Source organism: Cyclopterus lumpus, chromosome 17, assembly GCF_009769545.1.
Source record: "Cyclopterus lumpus isolate fCycLum1 chromosome 17, fCycLum1.pri, whole genome shotgun sequence".
Classification (NCBI taxonomy): Eukaryota; Metazoa; Chordata; class Actinopteri; order Perciformes; family Cyclopteridae; genus Cyclopterus; species Cyclopterus lumpus.
The window spans coordinates 19,668,299-19,689,982 of NC_046982.1; the positions used below are offsets into that span (position 1 = coordinate 19,668,299).

The 21,684-nt window shown below is 42.1% G+C and overlaps 1 protein-coding gene across 1 annotated transcript; it reads right to left on the reverse strand.

Moving 5' to 3' along the window:
- Window positions 1–2,858: 2,858 nt before the first annotated feature.
- Window positions 2,859–21,508, reverse strand: LOC117746283 (coiled-coil domain-containing protein 178). Its single transcript, XM_034555326.1, has 20 exons — window positions 21,364–21,508; window positions 20,968–21,081; window positions 18,573–18,709; window positions 18,414–18,472; window positions 18,243–18,322; window positions 17,680–17,883; window positions 17,357–17,577; window positions 16,403–16,545; window positions 14,661–14,814; window positions 14,470–14,565; window positions 14,060–14,196; window positions 13,765–13,948; window positions 13,593–13,655; window positions 13,102–13,230; window positions 12,870–12,983; window positions 12,613–12,758; window positions 11,890–12,049; window positions 9,001–9,150; window positions 5,819–5,953; window positions 2,859–3,568 (listed from the first exon to the last, which is right to left on the reverse strand). The coding sequence occupies exons 2-20, from the start codon at window positions 21,023–21,025 to the stop codon at window positions 3,449–3,451; spliced, it is 2,490 nt and encodes an 829-aa protein (XP_034411217.1). The 5' UTR covers window positions 21,026–21,081; window positions 21,364–21,508; the 3' UTR covers window positions 2,859–3,448.
- Window positions 21,509–21,684: the final 176 nt, after the last annotated feature.

A 21,684-nucleotide genomic window follows, 5' to 3' on the forward strand; every position in this document is an offset into this window, starting at 1 on the left:
CTGTATTATCTACACCCCTTGGATTCCCTGACAATAATTAATACAATGGCAAGCTGCTGTTAGCGGCCCCGACGACATGAGCTCGACAACATAAGCTTCCTCTCGCTCGCCAAACAGCTTTTGAGAGGAAATCACATCCAGCGGCGAAGGTCTCGCACATCGTGGACACGAGCAGCCGGGTCACGTCACACCGAGATCAGATAAAAGGTCCTATTGTAGGGCGCCGTTAACATCGGCAGGCTATTACTCACATCATTACACCATGAATGGAAGGCGCATGGAATATGTCCAGAAGAATATGACTGTAGGACTGACTGTAGAGATATGCGCTATACCATAAACAGCAATGCGTACTGTATATATATCAGGGAGGTTCATTAATGTGTCACATGACCTGACTGCTACAGTGCGGTCACACACCGTTATGTAGCGTTACTTCATTGGCTCGTAATACATATCAACAGAGATAAAACGTTACTAATACATCACATAAAGAGCATATACTGCATGTGGTATTTGGGTAATGCAGGTGTGTGTTTCTGCAATAAAAAAAACAAACACTGGTCTTAAAATGAAATAAATGAACTTTTTTTGGGTTATATGTCCTTTTTTTAAAGAGTTGTCATGTAATCATAAGAACTCCTCTTATTTTAGCCTATACGAGGATATTAAAAGGCTGGTTTTTTTTTTAATTATAGAGGAGCACATTCTCCCTAACATCCATTAAAGGAATGCCATGCTAATTTTAAATCCTCGCAGCAGGCATTGGCGTCAACAGAAGAAAAGTGGATGAGTTTCTCTTTAACAGCTGTAATTTGTGTTTTCCAATCACCATGCTGATTTCTGCTCATTATACTCCGGTTTCACACCGGTAAGTGAGCAAAGTTTGGATTGATTGACTCTAATTAACTAAAAAATGTTCCAAGCCACGGATTTATTATCATGCTAGCTAGCCACAAATGTCAGAGACTTTCACAAATTATTATCCCGTTAAAGATAAATATCTTTGAAATCAAATGAGTGTGGCAACACAAAAGGAACACGTATTGTTGCACTGATGTATTTGTTTGGCATGTTTTTCAGGCGGAGTTCACTGGGCAGACACACTGTTCCAGTGTATTGTTCAGCTGCACAGTATGACTGAATGACAGATGCTGTAGTTACCTACACTTAAAGGAACACACTCCCTAATAACGTGTACGGTATAAACACTAAGGAATGAACAGAAGACATGGTTTTAAAGAGCTACAACAGGAAGTAGTGCAGATCTGCCTGGTCTACTCCACCTTGACAGAAGACTTTATTCCCCCTCGTGTGCTCCAGAACTTGGCAGCGTCTCCCTCATTGATATTTTACACACTCACCATCCTTTTCCTCGACTCTCCATGGCTCAACTCTCCACTTGCTCGTGAACACAAGGAAGGTGCGTTTGGAGTGAAAAAGATCTGAAAAACAGAACTTTGAGTTAAGCTCGAGAAGACGGAACGGCGCCTCCGATCCACTCGGCTTCACGTCAACGATCAGAGGCGACCGCCGGAGTGAACCCACGCGAGACGGGGGCCCATCGTCTGCATGGTGGCGCCTGGGCTGAAATTGAGAATCGTGCCGCCTGTAAATCAGATTTTGTAATTTATTTTTTTGTGTGCGTGTGTCTCTTGCGAAATCTGCGTTTATACAAAACCACACAAAATAAATCCCCCCCCCCAATAAACAGCTTTGATGTATCACAGAGTACAACACGGTGATGTTGGTGCCGTGTAGTCCATCCTCATCAAAGTGAAACGGGCATCCAACATCTCAGCTGTCAAGCGGCCCCATCAGTGTTTCCACAGTCCACCCTCTTTAGAGCAGCAGCATTTAGGAGCGTGTGCACTTTGAGGCACACGCCGGCAGATAAATGTGATGACATCTAGTCGTGGCTCACTTTCATTTATTTAGGGGATTTATTCGATGCAAAGAGAGTAGATGAATGTGTCGGGGGTGGGGGACGGCTCTTTCATTTTTGAGATATTGCCGTAAAGTCGGAAAAAGGGAATAAGAGACGGAGTGAACGTTTTTACCCCTTCAAGGTGCTTTTGGAGATCGAGTGGCGCCGTTGCGAGTCGTCTGTGTATGAGATTCCACATCAGCGCCGTCAAGCGGTGCGGTTCTGCACGTTTGAAATCATATAGTGTGTTTAACTCTAACGCTACAAGAAGAACTTTTATTAAAAATCAGAATTTAAATGTTCTACTTTCTTTTTCTTTTGGGGGGGGGGGGGGGCAAAAGTAATTTCAAATGTTCCATTTTGACTGAAAGATAATGGTCCTTGATTTGAGGCGACGTTAAGCCAGTAGACGGTTCGTCTCTACGGTTGTTGTGCTCACACTGCCCCCTTCTGTCCCCACGAGTCAGAGGGGCATCCAGCGTACCAAACAAGACAACAGCATCTCTACCAACCAGACACAGAAGGAGAGGTCGAAAAGCCTCGAGAATGACCTTGAGAATCATACAACCCATATTATTGACTAATTTATATGTTTCTTAATGTAAATCAACGATATGCAAGATGAGATTTAGACAACTATTGTGTCTCCGTAAAAAACATTCCGATGTAACTTTTTTGTGTACCATTAGTGTGTCATTGTTGAAACACAGAAATCTATTTTCTATAAGCACTAAATGTGATTGGGTGACGATTCCAAATTGAAAACAGCGTTTCCCCCGGGTTCTTTAGAGAGCCAGTGGATGGTGCGCACACAACATCCTTTCGTGCACACTATTTACCCCTGGATTGCTTCAGGCTAATGTCTCAATAATTTTCACTCCTTTCTCAGGTCCTTCCCACAAAGGACTTAACTAATGATCCATGGACAAAATGAAGCATTCAAATTTATTCATTAATCATTCATCTCCAGCTCATTGAAAATGCTAAACTTCCACAAAATTAAGATTGAATATTGAAAAGTGATTGAGGGAGACAGCTCTTGGAGAGTGTGGGGAGGGGAGGGGGGGAGTGCGAAGGGAGGCGCTAACAAAAACAGGGTCTTTCAAAGAAGAGGGTGGTCTTCACATGGACGCGGTCAAGGTGGCCGAGGTGTACTAAGTGCTAGTTAAGGTCACAGGGTTTCACTAGTTGTAATTAGATCCCCGGAATCTGGAGAAGCGTAGAATTTCTGTCAACACTGCCTGTAATTATTCTCTTTTCCAATTAATGGTGACATAGATTAATTATCTGATGAGGCAAAGCCAATTGCAATCATTCACCCAGCTAAAATTAGATCAGTCCTGACAGCAGCATGAAAGTCACCTGTTTCATTGTTATGGATTCGCTGCAAGTAAAGAGGGGTGCGGGGGGGTGCGGTGATTGGGGGAGGGGGGGGGGGATAGTGAAGCGTGCTAGGGTAAGTAAGTAAGTTGTCTGGTACAGGTGAATGTCCAATTACACTGCTATTTGAACTGAAGGCATCTACTCATTCGATCCCGGACCGGCGTGTTGGTTCGCCCCGGCGTCGTCGGTGGAGGTGGAGTCATCCGTCAACGGGTGCAGGAACGCGGAGATGAGCTGAATTTCTGCTGACAACCCCTCCTGTTTGAATAACATAATAAATGAAAACAAGCTAATTAAGAAAGGCAATAATACAAACTCATCGCTCTATCTGCATCCCCCTCCTCCCACACACACACACACACACACACACACACACACAGCTGACAGGGAGTCTGCATTCGCGAAAGTAAAGTTACCACTGCGTTGGTATTTTCGTGAGGAAGGAGAACAAGAGGCTCCTGGTGAACCGCGTCCAGGTTCAGTGATCCTCTGTTTTAAAAACCTCAGCATCCAGTTTTTCTATTAAACTGCCTGGCGCTGTCAACCAGCTTGGGAATCTGAACCGGCCTAGCCATGCAGAAATTCTCTGACTAACAATTATATCAGAAACAGGATCTTGGATTACAGTCCCGTGGGACTGGGGCAGTGGGCGTCTGCTCCAATCATTACTGGCCATTCAACAAGGCTCGGCACTGCTCTCCGCTGTTAGCCATTGTCAATTATGCCATCCCTAGTGTAAACTCGCAAAACACAAAGCTGAACTGCCAGTTCTGGCAGGAGTGTAACAGGATGACAGCCCCCGCCCCCTCCCCCTCCACCCTCCACACTCCACACTCCACACCCCCACCCACCCACCCACGCCCACCCTAGGGTTCCTCGGCCTTCCTCCCTTCAAGCTACTTATGAACAAACTGCCATTTGGCTTCCCGTTCGAGCACGCCGCAGCCGTGAAAGCGGCGAGCTGACCTCTCTTCCGTTGTTCTGCATGTGGGGTTAAGTGGACATGATGGATTAGTGGCAGGCCTTGTCGGGATTCAGCCTGGTTTACAACTGGTATCAGTTCCTTTGGTTTCTTCATTTCTCCCTCAGTGTTTTTGATAAAGTATCGTGCGATCCTGAATCGCTGCATCTGTATTATCACCATCCGCATTAAATCACATTTAAAAAGGTCTTAATATTGAAGTAATTATGCAGGTTGTGTGTTTATGCCCGCTTGTAAAGGTTTGGTTTGTTTCCCTCTCTTCTCATATAGGTTGTACTTTTTGGAGGATCGGCTGCACTGTTCATGAGGAGCCTGTTTAAAGTGAGTGTTGCCTGCTCTGATGGACCCTGCGCTGAGCTGTGACGGGTGACGGTGTGGTGCGCTTGAATACACCAGCTCTTTTGTCCTTCACACTCTGCGGCGCTCTGATAGCTCCTCCTCCCCCCCCCCCCTCCCCCCGTGCCCCTCTCCTCCATGCCTTGAGCTGTGATCTGCTGGGGCCTTTGGAGGCTGGGCCACTGAGACATGGCTGCTCCCTGTAATGTCTGGACCAGACCCATCAGAAAAACATGGCAGCAGTCGGCGGAGGAGGAGGAGGAACAGAGAAGGGGAACCACTTAATAGTATTTCCACTAGGTACTCCTCTAATCAAATCAGAGCATATTTGGCCTCCAGATGAATTTTGGACAACGACAATAAACTAAATTATTATTTTTTGTGTGCAAAAACAACACATTGCAACTGACAAACATGGCCACTGAGGGGTTTGGGGATGCCCTACTGAAGAAGTAAAAAAAGGTGTTCCATGGTATGGTTGCATGGCTCCGCGTTAATGCTGGACAGGACCTTTCATAAAGATTCATCACTGTCCCTCCGTCCGCTTTGCCCTCATCTCACATCACAGCACAGATTAGACACCGATTATCCTCTAATTGAAGATCCCTGCTTCTCAACCTTGCAGAATATGTCGCTGCTCTTCTGCAAGACGGACAGAAGGTTACTCTGCTGCGCCCCCCCCCCCCCCCAGCTAAATGGGGAATCGGGCTCAAATGTTAATGCAATGTGACCAAACGCAAAGTGTTGTGTGTGTATATAGAGTTATCTGGAGAGGCAGCCTCAGACATGGGGGTCACTGCAGAGGCACTCTAGCAGACACATCATCCATCACGTCAGCCTGTGATCTGATGACTGAACGTATAAAGAGTAATGTAACGGCGGCGTGGCGTCTTTAACTTCGCCGTCGCAGCGAGGCGCGGAGGGTCTCGGTGGATGTTTGCCTGGCTGCCCCCCCCCCCTGCTTGGCAAAGAAAGACACAAGGCGACCGACTAGCCGGATGAGGCTCAAACAATGCCATGCGTAACATGGAGTTACTGTAGTATGCAAGAAAAAGAATACGCTTCCATCTGGTAGAATATCTAGCCTGGGCTAAAAGGGGAAAAAAAGTTGGATAGAAGGATTTGCCATTTAAATGAATGGGCGCTTGTTTTCCAGCCTGTTTTTTTTTTACACGTATATGTACAAATACCTGGGCAGTTTGTATTTTCCGGTCGGTCTCCTGAGAAAGAGCCTGGCACCGGTCCAGTTCAGCCCGGCTGTAGAGGCTGCGTCGTTTGAAGTATTTCACCAAAGCTTTGTGCATCCTCTTCTGCAACAAAGAGAGCTAGCGGGGTGGGGGGGGTTGGGGGGGGGGGGAGAAGGCAGAGAAAAGGAATTGGTAAGGCAGGAGAGGAAATTAATGGCAGTGTTCAAGAAGAATGATGGAGGGGAATAGAGAAAGCAGTCAATAGCCCATTCTGCAGTACACGGGCCTGACAGGAATTTCACAGTCTCTTGGTTTCTCTGCCCACTCGTGTGCACTCATCAGAATCCAGTCACATCTGGCTGCCAGGATGGGGGGTTAATTTTCTCTAAATGCTTCAGCAGTTTTGTTCTAGCCGAGGCAAACTCTGTGACTGCAAAGCTGATGAGTAAAATATTTCTACTTCACCCAGTTTAACTTTATACCAATCCCCTCAAGACATATTTTACACATACACACAGAGTCATGAACCCCCCACTGAAACCAGAAATTATTCCTAGTCTCTTGGAAAGACATGCTGCTTGCTTTATTATTTGAACACAGTTTCAAGCAAAGAGGTTTAAATTCTGATAGATGCCATTGCTTTTCTTCCCCCTCCATCTCTCTACTCTTCCTACAAAGCTTATCATTGCTCGGCAATGTGTTCCCCAGTGCATTGAAAACTAAAGCGAATTAGCTCAGTCATCAGCTCCTGAAGGAAAGACAATAACAAGAATGCTCTTTATGGTGTTCCCTGTTAAAAGAGCTGAAAGCCTCCACATAAACAAAGCAATGCTTACGTGTACAGGATTTGTATAAGAGTACAAGTGCTATCGAATGCTAATTAATCATTAATTGTGTCATTTACAAATGATATTTTTTCTTATTTGAATGTATTTGCATTTTGTTGAATATTTGATGAAGAAATATCCAAATGTTTTTTTTCCACAAACTATTCTAATATTTGATAAACCAGCTAACGTGTCTCTTGATTGGACCATTAATGAATAGGACATACTTCTTCCACTAGAAACATACAAAGCCATCACAAACCACAATGAATGTAAAAATGATCTGTATCTGAAAGTATTATTAAAGCTGCAATTTGCATTTAATTTGAAATAATCCATGTTTTGACATCCCATCTGTTATAATGGAGGATGGGCATGGTGGTACTACAAGGAGCACATTTACATTTACAACTCTATTAAGACATGTTGATGATGGTTTATTGTGTTGTATCTGACCTGGGGGACCATTCTAATGAATATAGAATAAATAACACGCTACCGTCAGTGGTGGACAACGTGTTGAGATGCTTTACTGAAAGAAAAGTATTAATACTGCAATATTATTAACAAAGGATACTTAAAGTATCAAAAGAACAGTAAAAGTACTTCCCTGTGATTATTATATATTACATTATTGGATTAAAGCATTGTACTGTGGTGGAGACAATTTGAACTAGCTTATAAAAGGATAGTTTCACCTTTAACAGTGTAGAAGTACCTGAAATGTGTAATTAAGTACTTCACACAGTTACATCCCATCACGAACAGTCGAGGTTCATAACGCTTCACTCAAGTTAACGTAACAGGTTTGACACTAAATGCTGCACCTTGTTAGCTGCGTTTCAAAGTGTCAACCTGTGGAGAGGTAAAAATGTCAGCTTTAACCTGGATTTAAAATATGAATATCAACTATGGGTTGTGTTGTGATGGCTTGGAAAGGTTTAAATCACAGCTATGAGCCCGCTCCCTTCTCGTAGTTTTTGACACAAAAAGCATGAAGTAAATGCATCTATCATAAGAGAATACCATTACCAGTTTTGATTTAAGGTGTTTATGAGCATAATATGGGTGGTTTTAAACTCGTCACTTGAACTAAATGTCAGGAATGCCTGTTGTCAGGATTTTATGTCGAGGATCCTCAAGAGACTCATTGTGTTCCTCACTTGAATATAATGAAAGAGATTATGGGCTCTTCCAAACACACAAATGAGTGGCGTGAGGCTTCAAACACGCACGCACGCACGCATATACCTTGTTGCCTCCAGTTACTAACAAATGGTAATCACATTGTGTAACACGTGCACTAACTGGGACATCGAATTTGAACATTATAAGGATAATTGTACATTTGAAACCCGGGAAGAGGGGCGCCTGAATGTTCCCGTGTGAATCAGATTAAATGTGATCTACATGTCAGAAACATTGTTGATTATAAGCTTGTTATACAAAACTAAATTCAGGCGTAAAACCTCGCCGAGAGGCTGCCGTTACAGGAGTGTAGAGTTGAAACAAACAAAAATGGTGAAGGCTGAATCCGGGCTAAAAGAAAATCAGGCTTTGATCACGAGCGTGGAAAATCCTGTCCACAGGATTTTATTTTTGCATGCATTTTTCACTTGATAACATTCATGCAGTTAGATGAGGAATTGCTCAAGTAAAGGTATTAGTCATTTTTTGGAACAAATAATATGATTTTTTTTTTTTCACCGCAGGAGCAGTGTGGCGTTACGGTTGTCGTGTGTAATTCTACTCCAGTTAAATTGTGTCAAAAACTATATATATTTAACAGTGAAATGCTGCAGAGTTGTCTCCCTCAACTAGTCAAGACCTCTCGGGCTATTTTAGCACTGAAGGCAACGCATTCGTTGTCTGATCCTAACCTGCGAACCAATGGTGTGTGTGAGCGGTGGTGAGCGGAGGCAAATGTGGAACACCCCGATTATAAAACGTTTCCCCTCTGTAGAAGAACTACAATCAAGAAAATGCGGAAGGTATATAATATTTACATGTGCCATCAACCTCTCTCTTTACTCCCCTACTACGCAGCTATCATTACATTATGTCACATCCATCATCCTCCTCCACTCATGTTATCTCATCATTATTAGATTGCTGCAGACACTCACTGACTCCACACTGGGTGGCAAACTAAAACCCTCTGAGATGTACAATATATATATATATATATATATATATATATATATATATATATATATATATACTGCCCATGCAAAGACCAGCTAGCTGCTGCAGAGGAGAAGAGCCTGGACTAGAACACAAGGGCCAGAAGAGGGGTGATATTAAACAGGACAAAAAGAGATCTATATATATATATATATATATAAATATAAAGTGTACCTGTGTGTAGTCATGAAAGGATTCATGTGCGTGGTTCTTCTCGCTCAGTGCACACACGGCCTCTTGTTTGGCCTCCATGAGGATCTTCTGCAGACTTTCGTACTCGCTCGCCAGCCACTCGTTCTCCTTCAGTGCGATCGTCAGTGCGACCTGCACGAACACACGAGGACCAAAGGTTCAGGTGAGACGGGGAAGGTAAATAGGTAAATGTTTATACCGTTATAGTTTAGCACAAAGGGAAGTGAGAAGAAAACAAACAACAACAACAAGAGTGCATAACAACCAGCGGCATCGATTGTGCAGGAGGCCGATAGTAAAACCTCCCACTAGCTTTTACTATGTATTTTAACACTGTGCATGTTTGCTACCTTAACGTAAAGAGATATAAAAGGAAGACAAGAAGTTCTTAGCGGTAGGAATGATAGTAACAAATAAAATATTATAAAAATAAAAATAACCACCAAGACACAAGCTTGGCACAGTGTCGGCTGCAGACTAATATTGGAACCAAGTGTGACTTCTCTTCATCATCACGTTATCTCAAAACCCGGATTCTGATCTATTCAAAGCATCTGTCACTAACTAATCCAATGCCAGCTTTTCTGAAATAATGTTTTATATTCTGTAATATAAGACCTGGGATCACTGCGGTGATAAAAAATGTTTTTATTTGAGACTAAATTAATGTAACTCTGGATTCGAACTCTGGATTCTTATAATTCTTACAATAAAAGAAACCATATTTAATACAACACCAGATGCGATTGATAAGGTCGCCATCGGCCACAGGAACCTCCCACGCTTGAATATTAATTTGGCGATCATCGCCAAATTAATATTCAAGCGTGGGAGGTTCCTGTGTTCGATCCTCGTTACTTTTTCCGAGTACGTTGGTGACGGCGAATCACAGCGGATCGGTATCGGGGCCGATGGCGACCTCTCAAATGGATTTGTGTTCGTAAGACGACTGCTGAGGCGACGTCCTGTTCAGCAGAGATATAAAATACATAATGAATGATGGTGTCACGACATGTAGATACCCAAGATGTGGCGATGGGAACTGAAGAGTCAATATACAGTGCTGTGCGTACTGTACAGTGACACACACACACACACTCACCTTTGGTTGTAAGATGTGTGTGTCTACAACACAACACATGCTTTCGTTATTTGTGCTGTTAATTAAAGGCGATATAAATAGCAGGCATACAACGATGGACACCTTTCTGGGAAATTAAGCAAATAAATCACAGTGAGTTTGTGTCCTCTCTTCCTTTGAACAATGTTCCCCACGTATGTGGCTGGTGAATACCTCCAGTCTACCTGCAGACATAATGAAGTGTGTCTCTGCAGTAAAACACAACAGCACTAAAGTGATGAGTTTAACCCAGCAGAAAGAGGGGCTGTAAACATGACAAATGCCTGCTATTGATTTCAGGTTTAATTACTCCGTGCAGCACTGACAAAGCCCATCTGACGCCGTTGTGAAGTGTAAATGGAACAAATTACACTCCATTGCCCCGTAAGAAACTGATGGCGTCGGCAGTTTGCGTTGTTTACTTTGCGCTCGGCAGAAAGACGACAAGCGAATCAAAACACAGGTGCGCGTATGAGAGACGCAACACCTTCAGGATGCGTGTGTGTGGAGGGAAGTGAGATGACCACAGATTGCAACAAGTCGGCCTAGTTCACCGAGATAAGCCCCGCGTGCGTATATACATCTTCAAAACAACTAGCTTGTATTTAACGTAGCCGCGCACTAGCTCGTTAACCGACCCGCGCTGGTTCCTGTGACCGCCAGCAGCTTGTGAGAGTGTAGTATGAGGTCAGCAGTTTTAGAAGAAATCTCTTCTATAAAGAAATATCTTAAAAGAGTTCTAACCATTCTGCTTCACGCTCTGCGGCTTCTGAATGCACACTCGGCTTATTATGTTATGCTAATGCAGACATTATGTGTGCTTTATACGGGTCTCAATGATTAAAGTGACCAATTTCCTTCGCACTTCAGAACCCTGATCTTTTTTTATTTGTCGAGGAGTATTGTTGTTCGTCGTATTTCGTCAAGTGAGGAGACTAAACCCTTTTTTTTGCATGGCTAACTTTTATCTCGCTAATGGGAGTTGTGTCTATGAGGAAGACTTCTAATTCTTAAATTGTCTCACGCCAACAACTTCTTTAAAGTTGCTGCACTTGGATGCATGGCGGCTTAAGCTCCATTGCCTTTTCTTGTTTTGAACTAATGCATTCTTGATCACCGTTTAATGAAACTATATACCACATGGCGATTTCACATTAGATAAGCCATGTGAAACCCCCATCAGCAAAGAGGCTGCGCTCTGGCTGGGGCTGATAATCCTGCAGATGAAAACCTTACAATAAATAGGGGTTTCTCTGACAAAAAGGAGTGTTCAGACACACGCCATTGTGTGCAGAGTGTACCTATGTGTTTACAGGAGCCTATTCACTCACATTTTAAAAAAAACCAGATCATATGCTTATTTGATATTGTGAACGACATACATTGAAATCGCTATATAGAACATGTCGGCCTACAGGTAACGAAATAGGAGCAGCATCGCACCACGACACGCATCATCAAATTTGTCCAGACAAAAGACTATAACAACAGTGAGTTGTCATTTGTGGGAAAAGCACTTAAACAAGATTGACCATGGCTTGTAATTTTAATTGCTCACAGCTCTTTTCTCTGCATCTTAAGGGGAGTATTGTGACAAGCAATGTGCTGACACTAATCCACAAACAAATAAACAATGAGATGTCTCTCTTCTTTCTTCCTTTTTTTGTTTTTTACAGTTTGTCTCGCAGTATTTGACACCAAAAAAAAAGTTGTGTATTTACAGAAAGTAATGCCGAAGAACATGTTGTTACCTTGGTGTCTTCCATTTCCTTCTTTCTTGCTGCAACATGAGCAGTGTGTGTCTGCATGGATCGCTGTGCTCGTTGTTGGCAGTTATTAATATCAGACTGCAAGGTGCTCATTACGAGAGCAGCTGACTTGTTTTGGAATTCCATTGCATCAAAAACACTTCTGGAAAGGGGAAATCAAAACACATAAAAAAAGACAATTATTTTCCTAAATTGAGTTTTGAATATCATGCATTATGGAGCCTGTAGATGTACAGTCAAAGCAAGACATTTATTTTAGAAAAACTGAGAATATTATCACATGTAGAGAAAAGGTTGATTATGAATGCCTTGTCTTTCAAAAAGGCTGATATTGAAGACGGATTGAGTATTCTTCAACAATAATATCCTATTTCTATTACAGGAAAGGCAGCTGTGGTGGTAAAGCCCATTTCATATGCTGGGGCAAGTCAAAGTGCTTTACAGAACAATAAATAATACAGTAAAGATAAAAGATTAACTATAGAAATAAGTACAAACAAGATATAGAAGAGATGAGGACAAAATCTCACCATCCAGCTATAAGGAAGGCTATTTCAAAGCTAAGCTAAAAAAGACGATCTATTTGAGTAGGAAGTGGTAAATATAAAAGTGTTAAGCTTTGACTTGGACTCCTCAGACAGCCAGTAGGCCCAGATGTCCCATTTATAAACCATGTTGAGTGTTTCCTGTGCGTTACTAACTTACTCAAGTTCTGCGATGGCTTCCGGCATGCACTCGACCATTTCTTCCATTTTATCCGAAGCATCCCGGTAGTCTCCGCTCTTCGTTGTGAGGTCACCGATCCTTCCCCGGGTGTTCTCGTATCGCTCGACGGCGGCGGCGTGTGAATCCTGGAAAACAAATAGTTGCATTTTACGTGCGAACTGAGAGAACGACATCATAACTAGCTCGGTGCTCATCTTTGAATTGTTTATGCAACCGTTTGCTTTTTCTTTTCTCACCTGAGCCGCTTCCAGGTGGTCACGTTGGAGTTTTTTCTCCTCCTCAAACTGGACTAATTTCATCCCGTGATCATGCTGAATCTTTTCAAAATGTTCGGTCAATTTCTTGATTTTCTATACAAACAAAAGTGCCGTTGATTCATACTTTTGTGTGTGTTCTTTTAATTGTTGCTTTTTGTTAATGTACAATTATCCTCAGACTGAGATTCTAATCATTAAGATGTATGATTACCAAAACGTTTGTCTCCAGTTCTTTTGTTGCTATGGATGCCTCTTCAAATTCTTTCTCAAGTTTTTTGTTGGACATCTCTGAGCTCCTTTGCTGTCGGTACAGCTCTTCATTTATATTTCCACACTGACCCTGATGCCATAGAAAACACAGAGACGAATGTCATTATCCGAAAGGCTTCAAACATTTACAGGGGGTAAAAGCAGTAAAGGGTGCGGGAATGTATAAAATTATGCAATTGAATACAGCAGGGCATTTAAAACTATCTTTATGGAACGTATAATGTTCCATTTTTATTGAGACTGTGCTTTGTGAAGCTTCACCTCTTCATATCTTTCATCATATACAATCAAAGTGTTCCGCGGAAACAGAAAAAGTAGTCTGCAAAAAAAAAATACAGCGACGTATTTTGAAGAGTTCAATTTAAATCTACTTTGTTTGCGTCACAATTCTGTGATTGCATTTTTCTTCTCTGAAGCGCCTCGCGAATTTACCTTCAGCAGTTCCAGGGCAGACATCTGACCTGTCAGATGTTTCCTCAAGGTTTCAATCTCCATCTGTCGAGCACAGAGAACAACACTGAAGGAAACATTCGGTATCTCGCGTCTCCCTACAAACAGTGACCCATGCGGTATCCATAGAACACGTATACATGTTGTCACTGACCCTGACTCTCTGTTCTTCCATGAAGGTGAGCTGCTGCTGCTCTTCCAGTTTAGTCTGGGCGGCACTGTGCTGAGTAACAACCTGGGTCACTTCCTCCTTGGCCTTTTCCCACTGCTCGGCATTGTCAATGATTTTCTGGAGCATATGCTTCCTCTCCTCATGCATCTGCTTCACTGAATTCTCGCTAACAATTATTTTATTTTTTTTAAATCACACAGAAAAGCTATGGTAAGCTCACATAAATTGCTCACCACTGAACGTAGTAATAGTAGGTAACAGGTAAAATGTATTGTACCTCTCAGATATGTTCATCTTGTAGTCTTCCACTTTCTGTTCATACTCCATCTTTTCTTTAGCAAGAGCTGCAAAAGCGTTACGTGTTGAAAGGAGCTGCTGTTCTATGCAGGAAACCTCCGCTTCCCCGTGAAGCCTCTGCACATAACGTAACATACAGCGTGCCACTGAGTGGATGCACTTCTCCAAAACACCTTACGGAGGCATGATTTCAAACATTATTAGCATGCGTAGCTCCAGTGAGAGTCCAATCGTAGGCTGGCAGGTATGTGCCGCGCTCTACCCAATGAACTATCCAGACACACATAAGTGGATAAAGCAGCGCCAATGTTAGAAAAAGAAAAATGGCGACCGCTTCTTTCTTCTTCTTCTTTTTATACATGATTTAAACACTTTTGTGACAATACTTACAGTTTTCTCAATGTTTTCTTGCAGTGCAATTAGTCTCTCGTTTGATATCGTATTCCTTCGCACTTCATCCTCAATTTGAAGTTTCGATTGCAGAATCTGTGATAAAAGGAGAAAAACATGCATTGGACAACTCTTGAAAACCACTTTTTTTGTTTGTTTTTTCAACTTAATTTTTCAACAATATCCTTTACCCATTCATTTTCAGTTTTCTCGAGCTCCGTCAACTCCGGGACATGTCGTGTTGTGACCGCACACTTTCCTCTCGTGAGTGCGATCGTCTTTTCAGCATCCTGTATTTCTGACCACATCGCTTCCTCAAGCATCCTCAACTGGTTCAACTCGCCCCTGGAGAGAGAGAGAAGAAACACTGTTGTCTTGTGTTTTAAAGTTGGTCGATTGAAGGCAGTTTTTTGATGGGAATCACACATTAATGTATAATACGAGTTAATAAGCGACTCTGCGACACAGCATGACAACTGGGGGGGTCGCATGAACAATAAACTGGACTGGACAGACAAAACAAATGCACTTTACAGCGCTGAGGAGATCTGTGTCACCGACTCGATGGTGGCATCAGCCATCTTTTATGTAATGGTCTGGTGGGGAGGCAGCATCGCAACTGCTGACAAGAAGAGACTTAACAGACTGCTTAGGAGGGTCAGCCTGGTCCTGGTCCTGGTCCCCCCCGGGACCCCCTCCCCCCTCATCCCCGATCCAGTGGAAGTGGTGGGAGAAAGGAAAATGAACGTGTCCATGCAGCACCCTCTCACAGCACTGGGCAGCTGCTTCAGCTCCTGTGTGAGAAGGAGCGACGCGGCGGGTCTTTCCTTCCAGCTGCCGCAGACTGCTCCCAATAAACTGCACATACCAAAAACTGGCTAAATATTAATTTGTGTGCATTATCAATATCAACGTATACCTCTGTATGATATCAATATTCTCTGCAGTAGCAACATTTCACATTTCCTTTTTTTTTGTATGTGCAATAATGTGAACTCAACGATTCAGCGTGTCCATGATTAGATTATAGATGTTTTACTTATTCATTATATCTTTACTGTTTGATTACTTATTTATCACACTCGTGTTATTTCATACTGATGCGTCTCATTGTTGCACTTTTCTTTGGTACTGCCGTCAAACTGCACATTTCCCCGCTGTGGGACTAATAAAAGATTATCTTATCTTAATTGAATCGGAAACTATTCCCTTAATTAAGGTATTTTTAAGGAATCAAACCTGTATTGATTTTTTTTCCCCACAGAGAGTTTAAATGATTCATGACCTGGTTTTCACTTAGTCAGCATCAAAGAACAACATTTAAAGAGACATTCATTTTGTATATAAAATCTGTATCGTCAAATCGTTTTATTTTTTAGAGTTTGTTAAATGAACGGTTGGGTTCGTTACAGTGAGACTCGTCATCTGGTAAAGCAGCATCAAGCAGAAGTAGTGTTGCTATGGATACATGCAGTTTAATATACTGTACCTTGCACACTGACTTAAAGCAGCGGTTGACCGTATGTCCTCTTATATGATTTCAGTGTGTTGAGTGGCACAATATGACATTAAAAGATGCTTTAAGAAGCAATTACAAATGAAATGTAACTGTGTGGTTATCAATCATTATGCAAAAGGTTGAATACATTTGACTTTGGTTGTTTTCTGTAACTTCCTTTGTGCTTTAATAGTGTGCAGTGCATAAAACCTTCAAGAAATTACAGAATAAAAGCATTTGGAAATAACTAATAAACAAGAATAAAACAGTCTGCTAAAAAAAACAGATGGACAGAGGCCCGCACCTTAAAATAAAAGTCAGCGGTGATGCTTGGTGTACACATAGTGTATATATTCTCATTGTGCTCATTGTCTGACATCAACGATTCAAACTTTTCTTTACGGCAGATGATTTTCACTGCAGTTGGATACTCACAGTTTGCTCTCCAGCTGATTCTGAGTCACCGACAGAACAGAATCCATGGAGATCTTTTCATTGTTGCTGTCCAGCTCCATCTTTTTTTTCTCCTTGTCGAGCAGTAGGAAATCGGTTTGTGTGTTTGAGTATACTCCATCAGTCTGAAAAATAGAAGGGTGAAGGTGGGGGGGGGGGGGGGGGGGGGGATCATGGTACTTTTTTAGAGAACAATTTCTTCAAGGTATGTTAAAGACAATATATCAATGTGGATGAATCCCAAAGTGCACCTATAAGCCAACAGTGAGGCTATGCACACAAGTTAAGGTTAGCTTAGCTTCGGCACACACAGCCGAGCTATTAACCCTATGAAAATTAAAGATAAACTCAACTCTTCTATTTTCACATTGATAAAAAACACACATCATTTGTACTAATTGAGTGAGTCTGGTGTTTTATCATCAACGTTTCACATCAATGTCGACCCATGTGCACCTTTTCCATCCCTCTTCCTCTCTATTGACACACGTATATGGCATATTTGTATAAAAGGCATGAAACTCAAAAGTACAGTTGAGCTGAATTCAGCCCTTAGTATTTCGATGCATCCTGACTTGAACGAAAAAATAAATTACCGAGGACAAAAGCTAAATGAAAAGTCAGGGAATTATTGTGAAGTTATTAGGATTCGACCTCTGGGGACCATGAATGTTCTGTACCAAATTTCATGGCAATCCAGTCATTTGTTAAAATGGAGTGATTTTACTCGACCAATGCGTTGGATAAACGCTGGACCAACAAACATTGCAATCCCTAGTGCCGTGCGCACTTGTGGATTTAAAACAGATTTAAAAAGGAGCAAGTGGGTGAGTGAGAAAGAGCTAGTGTGTGAGGAAGAAGCAAATCTGAAAATGTACCTTGTTTTGAGCTTCTTTTTTTTTTACATACATGGGAACGAAGCAGATTAGAGTTTACCTCGGCTTGTGCCGCGTTGATCTGATTTATGATTCCTCTCTGTAGGTCCAGGTTTGCTTTCACAATGGGAATTTGTTTTTTGGCGAAGTCGATGTCCTCGTGTAGGCTCCAGTTCCACGCCTCCGTGTATGAGAGTTTCTCCTGAGCCTGGTCAAGTTTCTCTCTGTCTAGTTTGAGCTGCCACTTGAGTTCCGTGATTTCTTTAATGCACGCCTCGTGCTCTGCAAAAAAATAAAATAAAACATAGTCAGGAAGAATCTATTCATTGTTTTTTAAGAAACATTCATGAGGAAATTATAGCGAAGACGTCTCAGTCCACAGACCTTTTTGGACCAAAATAGAGCGCTCTTGTTGCTTCCATAGTGAAAGACTGTCGCCTTGGTTCTCCAAAAAACGCTTCCTTCTCTTCTCTTTGTGGAGAGCTTCCTCGGCATACTGACGATCAGCCTCCAGCCACTCGATCAGACACACAACCTCTCCGAGGACATCGTTTATTTTCTTCAACAGTGGCGATAAAGGACAACTTTCTAGAGGATTAAAAACTGTACAAGATTGTTGCATTCTCGTGTGCCGCGTGGCTCTTTCCACTCAATAACAAGAGCGATAGCGAGGAAACGAGTGTTTGCAAAGCTGTGTTAGCATAATCTGTGCACATGAACATAAAGCCTAAAGAGCTATGGTAGTCCATCAGCAGAAGTGGATACTGGTTGGGATCTTCTTAATTATTAAGCAGACAAAAGATGTGAACCAGTAACTGGGACTGCTAGGTGTGCCACTGACTAGCCATTACTGTGCACACTACACACTTGTGTGTTGCTCCAAAAAAAATGAAGAAGAAATATTTTAGAAATGACTTAACGGTATTAAAAAAGAGAAAGGGGTTCACCTGGCGCACTTATTGCGACGCCTTCGACGAACAATTCCGCAGAAGTCGCTGATTCAGTGTCTGAGTCTCTGGACTGAAATCTGTTAAAAAATGAGAGTTCATCTCATGTTGTGTTTCTACTGAATATAACACAAATAAATAATGATCATTAAAAACATTAGAGGACTTCACCTTAAAGTGTTGCTGTATTGATGCTTGTCCTGATTGATCTGCGGCGGATATTTTCCAGACTGGTACAAGACAAAAGGAAAGAAATGCTATTAAATAGATTTGTACTGATATTTGTTTGACAATCTTTCACGCGTCCGATCACATCCAACATCGGTTTACCTGTTGACACCAATTTTCCACTGCCATCTTCAGCTCTTGGATATGGTGAGTAGCATTGTTGACACAAGGCGAGGGACTGTTGAGCAGAGCGCACGTGCGACGTCTACCAGAGCAGACGGCTTGAAGATCTGCTTGATCTTGAGAAACACAAATTATTAAAGATCTGTTAATGCAACTCCGGTTTATGACATACAAACGATTGTTTTCAGAGAAGCAATTAAAAGCCAACCCTACCGACACATGTCTTTAATATAATTCCACAGAGCCACAAGTAACACACTGATGAACCATTAATTAATGGAAATAAATCAATAAATCAGGAAACAACAGACTTTTGTTGGAACAAAACGTTCACCCTATACTTCAATGACTTTATTTTAAGTAATGACAGAAATGAATTTGGCTGTGAAAGATGTTCTGTGGTTCTTTACTCTCTCTTTGATTCTGTTTGCATAAACTCTGCAATATGTTGGAAGCATCAGTGACAGAGCAGAGACAACTAATTCAAACCTCTCAAGACAAACCCAAGGGCACAATTCTTAGTGGTGAAAGGACGCCATCTGGCTGACATAACGGGTACATAAAAACTAGCAATAATTCACGTCAACGTCTGAGAAATACTGACTTCTTTTGTCTATATCTATATTATCGTGCGATGACATGTCGAGCTCATTCACAACTAAAAGTAACAACATCTAAATAGTGAATGTTATTTAAGACCAAGTTGATGTCGGTGGCAAAAAGTTACCTGTACTGGGTATTATTTTGATATACACATATTTACTTACAGTTGTAATTAGATAAAAAGACAGGAAACAATTTAGAAAAACATGTTTTTAAAGTAAGACGTGAAAAATAACATACGATATCAGTCACATTAGTTCTGTAGAAATGACAAAACTGTACAGCGAGGGATATTATATAATACATTCTCAATTCTTATGAGCAGTGGTATCAATCTTACACTGTAAGATAGCAGGTAAGCTGATCCTGAATGTACCTCCACCCAAAGGAGGACCAAACGTAGGCGCGCACACCCACAAGAGGATCATCAATTGTCACAAGGGGAGAGAGAGGGGGGGGGGACATGCACCACCAGGCGGTCATGTGCACCCGTCTGGGCAAAAGGGATGTCTGGTGTTGCCTGGCTTTTGCTAAGGACAGCATCACATGTGTGAGGTAGTTGATTGGCCTCTTCATAACAACCACAACTGTCAAGAACCTAAAGACAAACTACTCGTGCTCAAATCAATATGAACAAGGTCACAAACCGCGTGTGAGACTTTCTTCACTTCAGATACTAGATATCTTGCATCGGGCGATCCATTAATTGAACAATGGGCGAGAAGTGAGCTGACTCAGAACGACACAGGGACCGCGGAGAGAAAAACGTGTGGGGGGACCTGGAATGAAGGCCATCTGTTGCCGAGCAGTTTAGATGAATAATACAAAGTGAAAGACCCAAGTGGGGTAGGAAGGTGCTGAGGCAATATGTCACCAGCAGGGTGGGGGGTGGGGGGGAATAGGCCCTAAATTATACTGCCGGGGAGGATTATAGCCACAGAGCAGGCCCAAGTGAGTCTGATGGCCAATAGTTAGCCATCATTTCACTAATGACATTAGATATTTAACTGTAATTATCATAAAACTGTAGTCGCCTACTTGATATAATTTGCAGTCCACTCAGCACCCATCTGCAGGATGGGTTTTGTGTGGGCAGCTTTATTACTGTATATGGGGGACAGGTGTGATCTCCAAAATTAACTTCATATTCAGCATGATAAATACTACGTTAAGCATGTGTTAACCAAAAACACTGATTCAACATGAATAAAGTATCCGGTGACCACTGACCACGCTGGTTATAGTTTCTGTCGTCCATATTTGTTTGTATTTATTTTCCTATTGAGAGTTTCCATCTGTTGTATAGTAACAGAGTGTGTCGATTAGATTTCATGTTGCCTGTTTGGACTAAAAAAAAAGGTGAAATAAATCAGGGTGTAACGTTAAAGAGGATCATTTACCCAAACTAACATTGAATTACTACTTTTATTACTGTAAATGGGGACAAGTGTGGTCTCCAAATGAACTTCATATTCATAAGACAGCTCGATAAATACGTGTGTGTGTGTGTGTGTGTGTGTGTTAGCAAACAACCCTGAGTCAAAATGAATAAAGTAACGTTAGGTGACCACTGACCACACTGGTTATAGTTTCTGTCCTCCATATTTGTTTGTATTTATTTTCCTTTTGGGGGTTTTATGTTGCCAGTTTTGACTTTTAAAACAAGTAAAATAGATAACCTAACGTTAAAGATGATCTATTTCACACACTAAGAACATGTCATGACCACAGTCCACTTCTTTTGCCGTTTTTCGCCGTTAGTTACTCTCACCTGGCTGACTCGGTCGTCCTTCCCTGGACGGGAATCTGAGCGGTTCAACGTCCGGCATCGCCGCGAGTCCTCCGGCGGGTTTAAGGAGAATGTGTCGCCGGTCCGACGTTAACCCTGAACACGTGGTGACGTTTTGGGGGTTTTTTTTTGGAGGGGAAAAAAAACTGTTTAATGTACACGTGAGGTGTGTAAGGTGTTAATGTCTGTCGTTAGTTAAGCTGTCGGAGAGAGTTAACGTCGGCTAACGTTGCAACTGACACCTTCACTCACCTCCCTCTCTGAGCTAGTTAAGCTAACGGTTAATTAACTTAGCTAGCTAATTACATATTAATGAGCAGGGTGTTGTCATGGCAGAAAGTGAAAGCGGTAAAAAAAAAAGGCAGGATATCAACTTACTTGTATTAATTAATACACCTTTGACGGCCAGCTGTCTTGAAGTGTGTTGTTATCCTGCGTGTAAACAACGACAACGAAAAAAAACTGCCTGTTACTAAAGTTTTCCTCCAAATGAACCAACTGAAGTTGCTGTCAATCTTCTACTGGGGGGTTGCTTAGCAACAAGGGGCTGCGCTCGGGAGAGAGCGAGTTGCGTTCAAGAGCAGCAGCAGCGACGGTTCGTGCTTTAGGGTGTGAATTTAGGCACATTTTTAGATTAAGAGAATGAGAATGTATTTCTTTTTCACTTCGATCATTATTTGTATTGACAGTAACGTCATG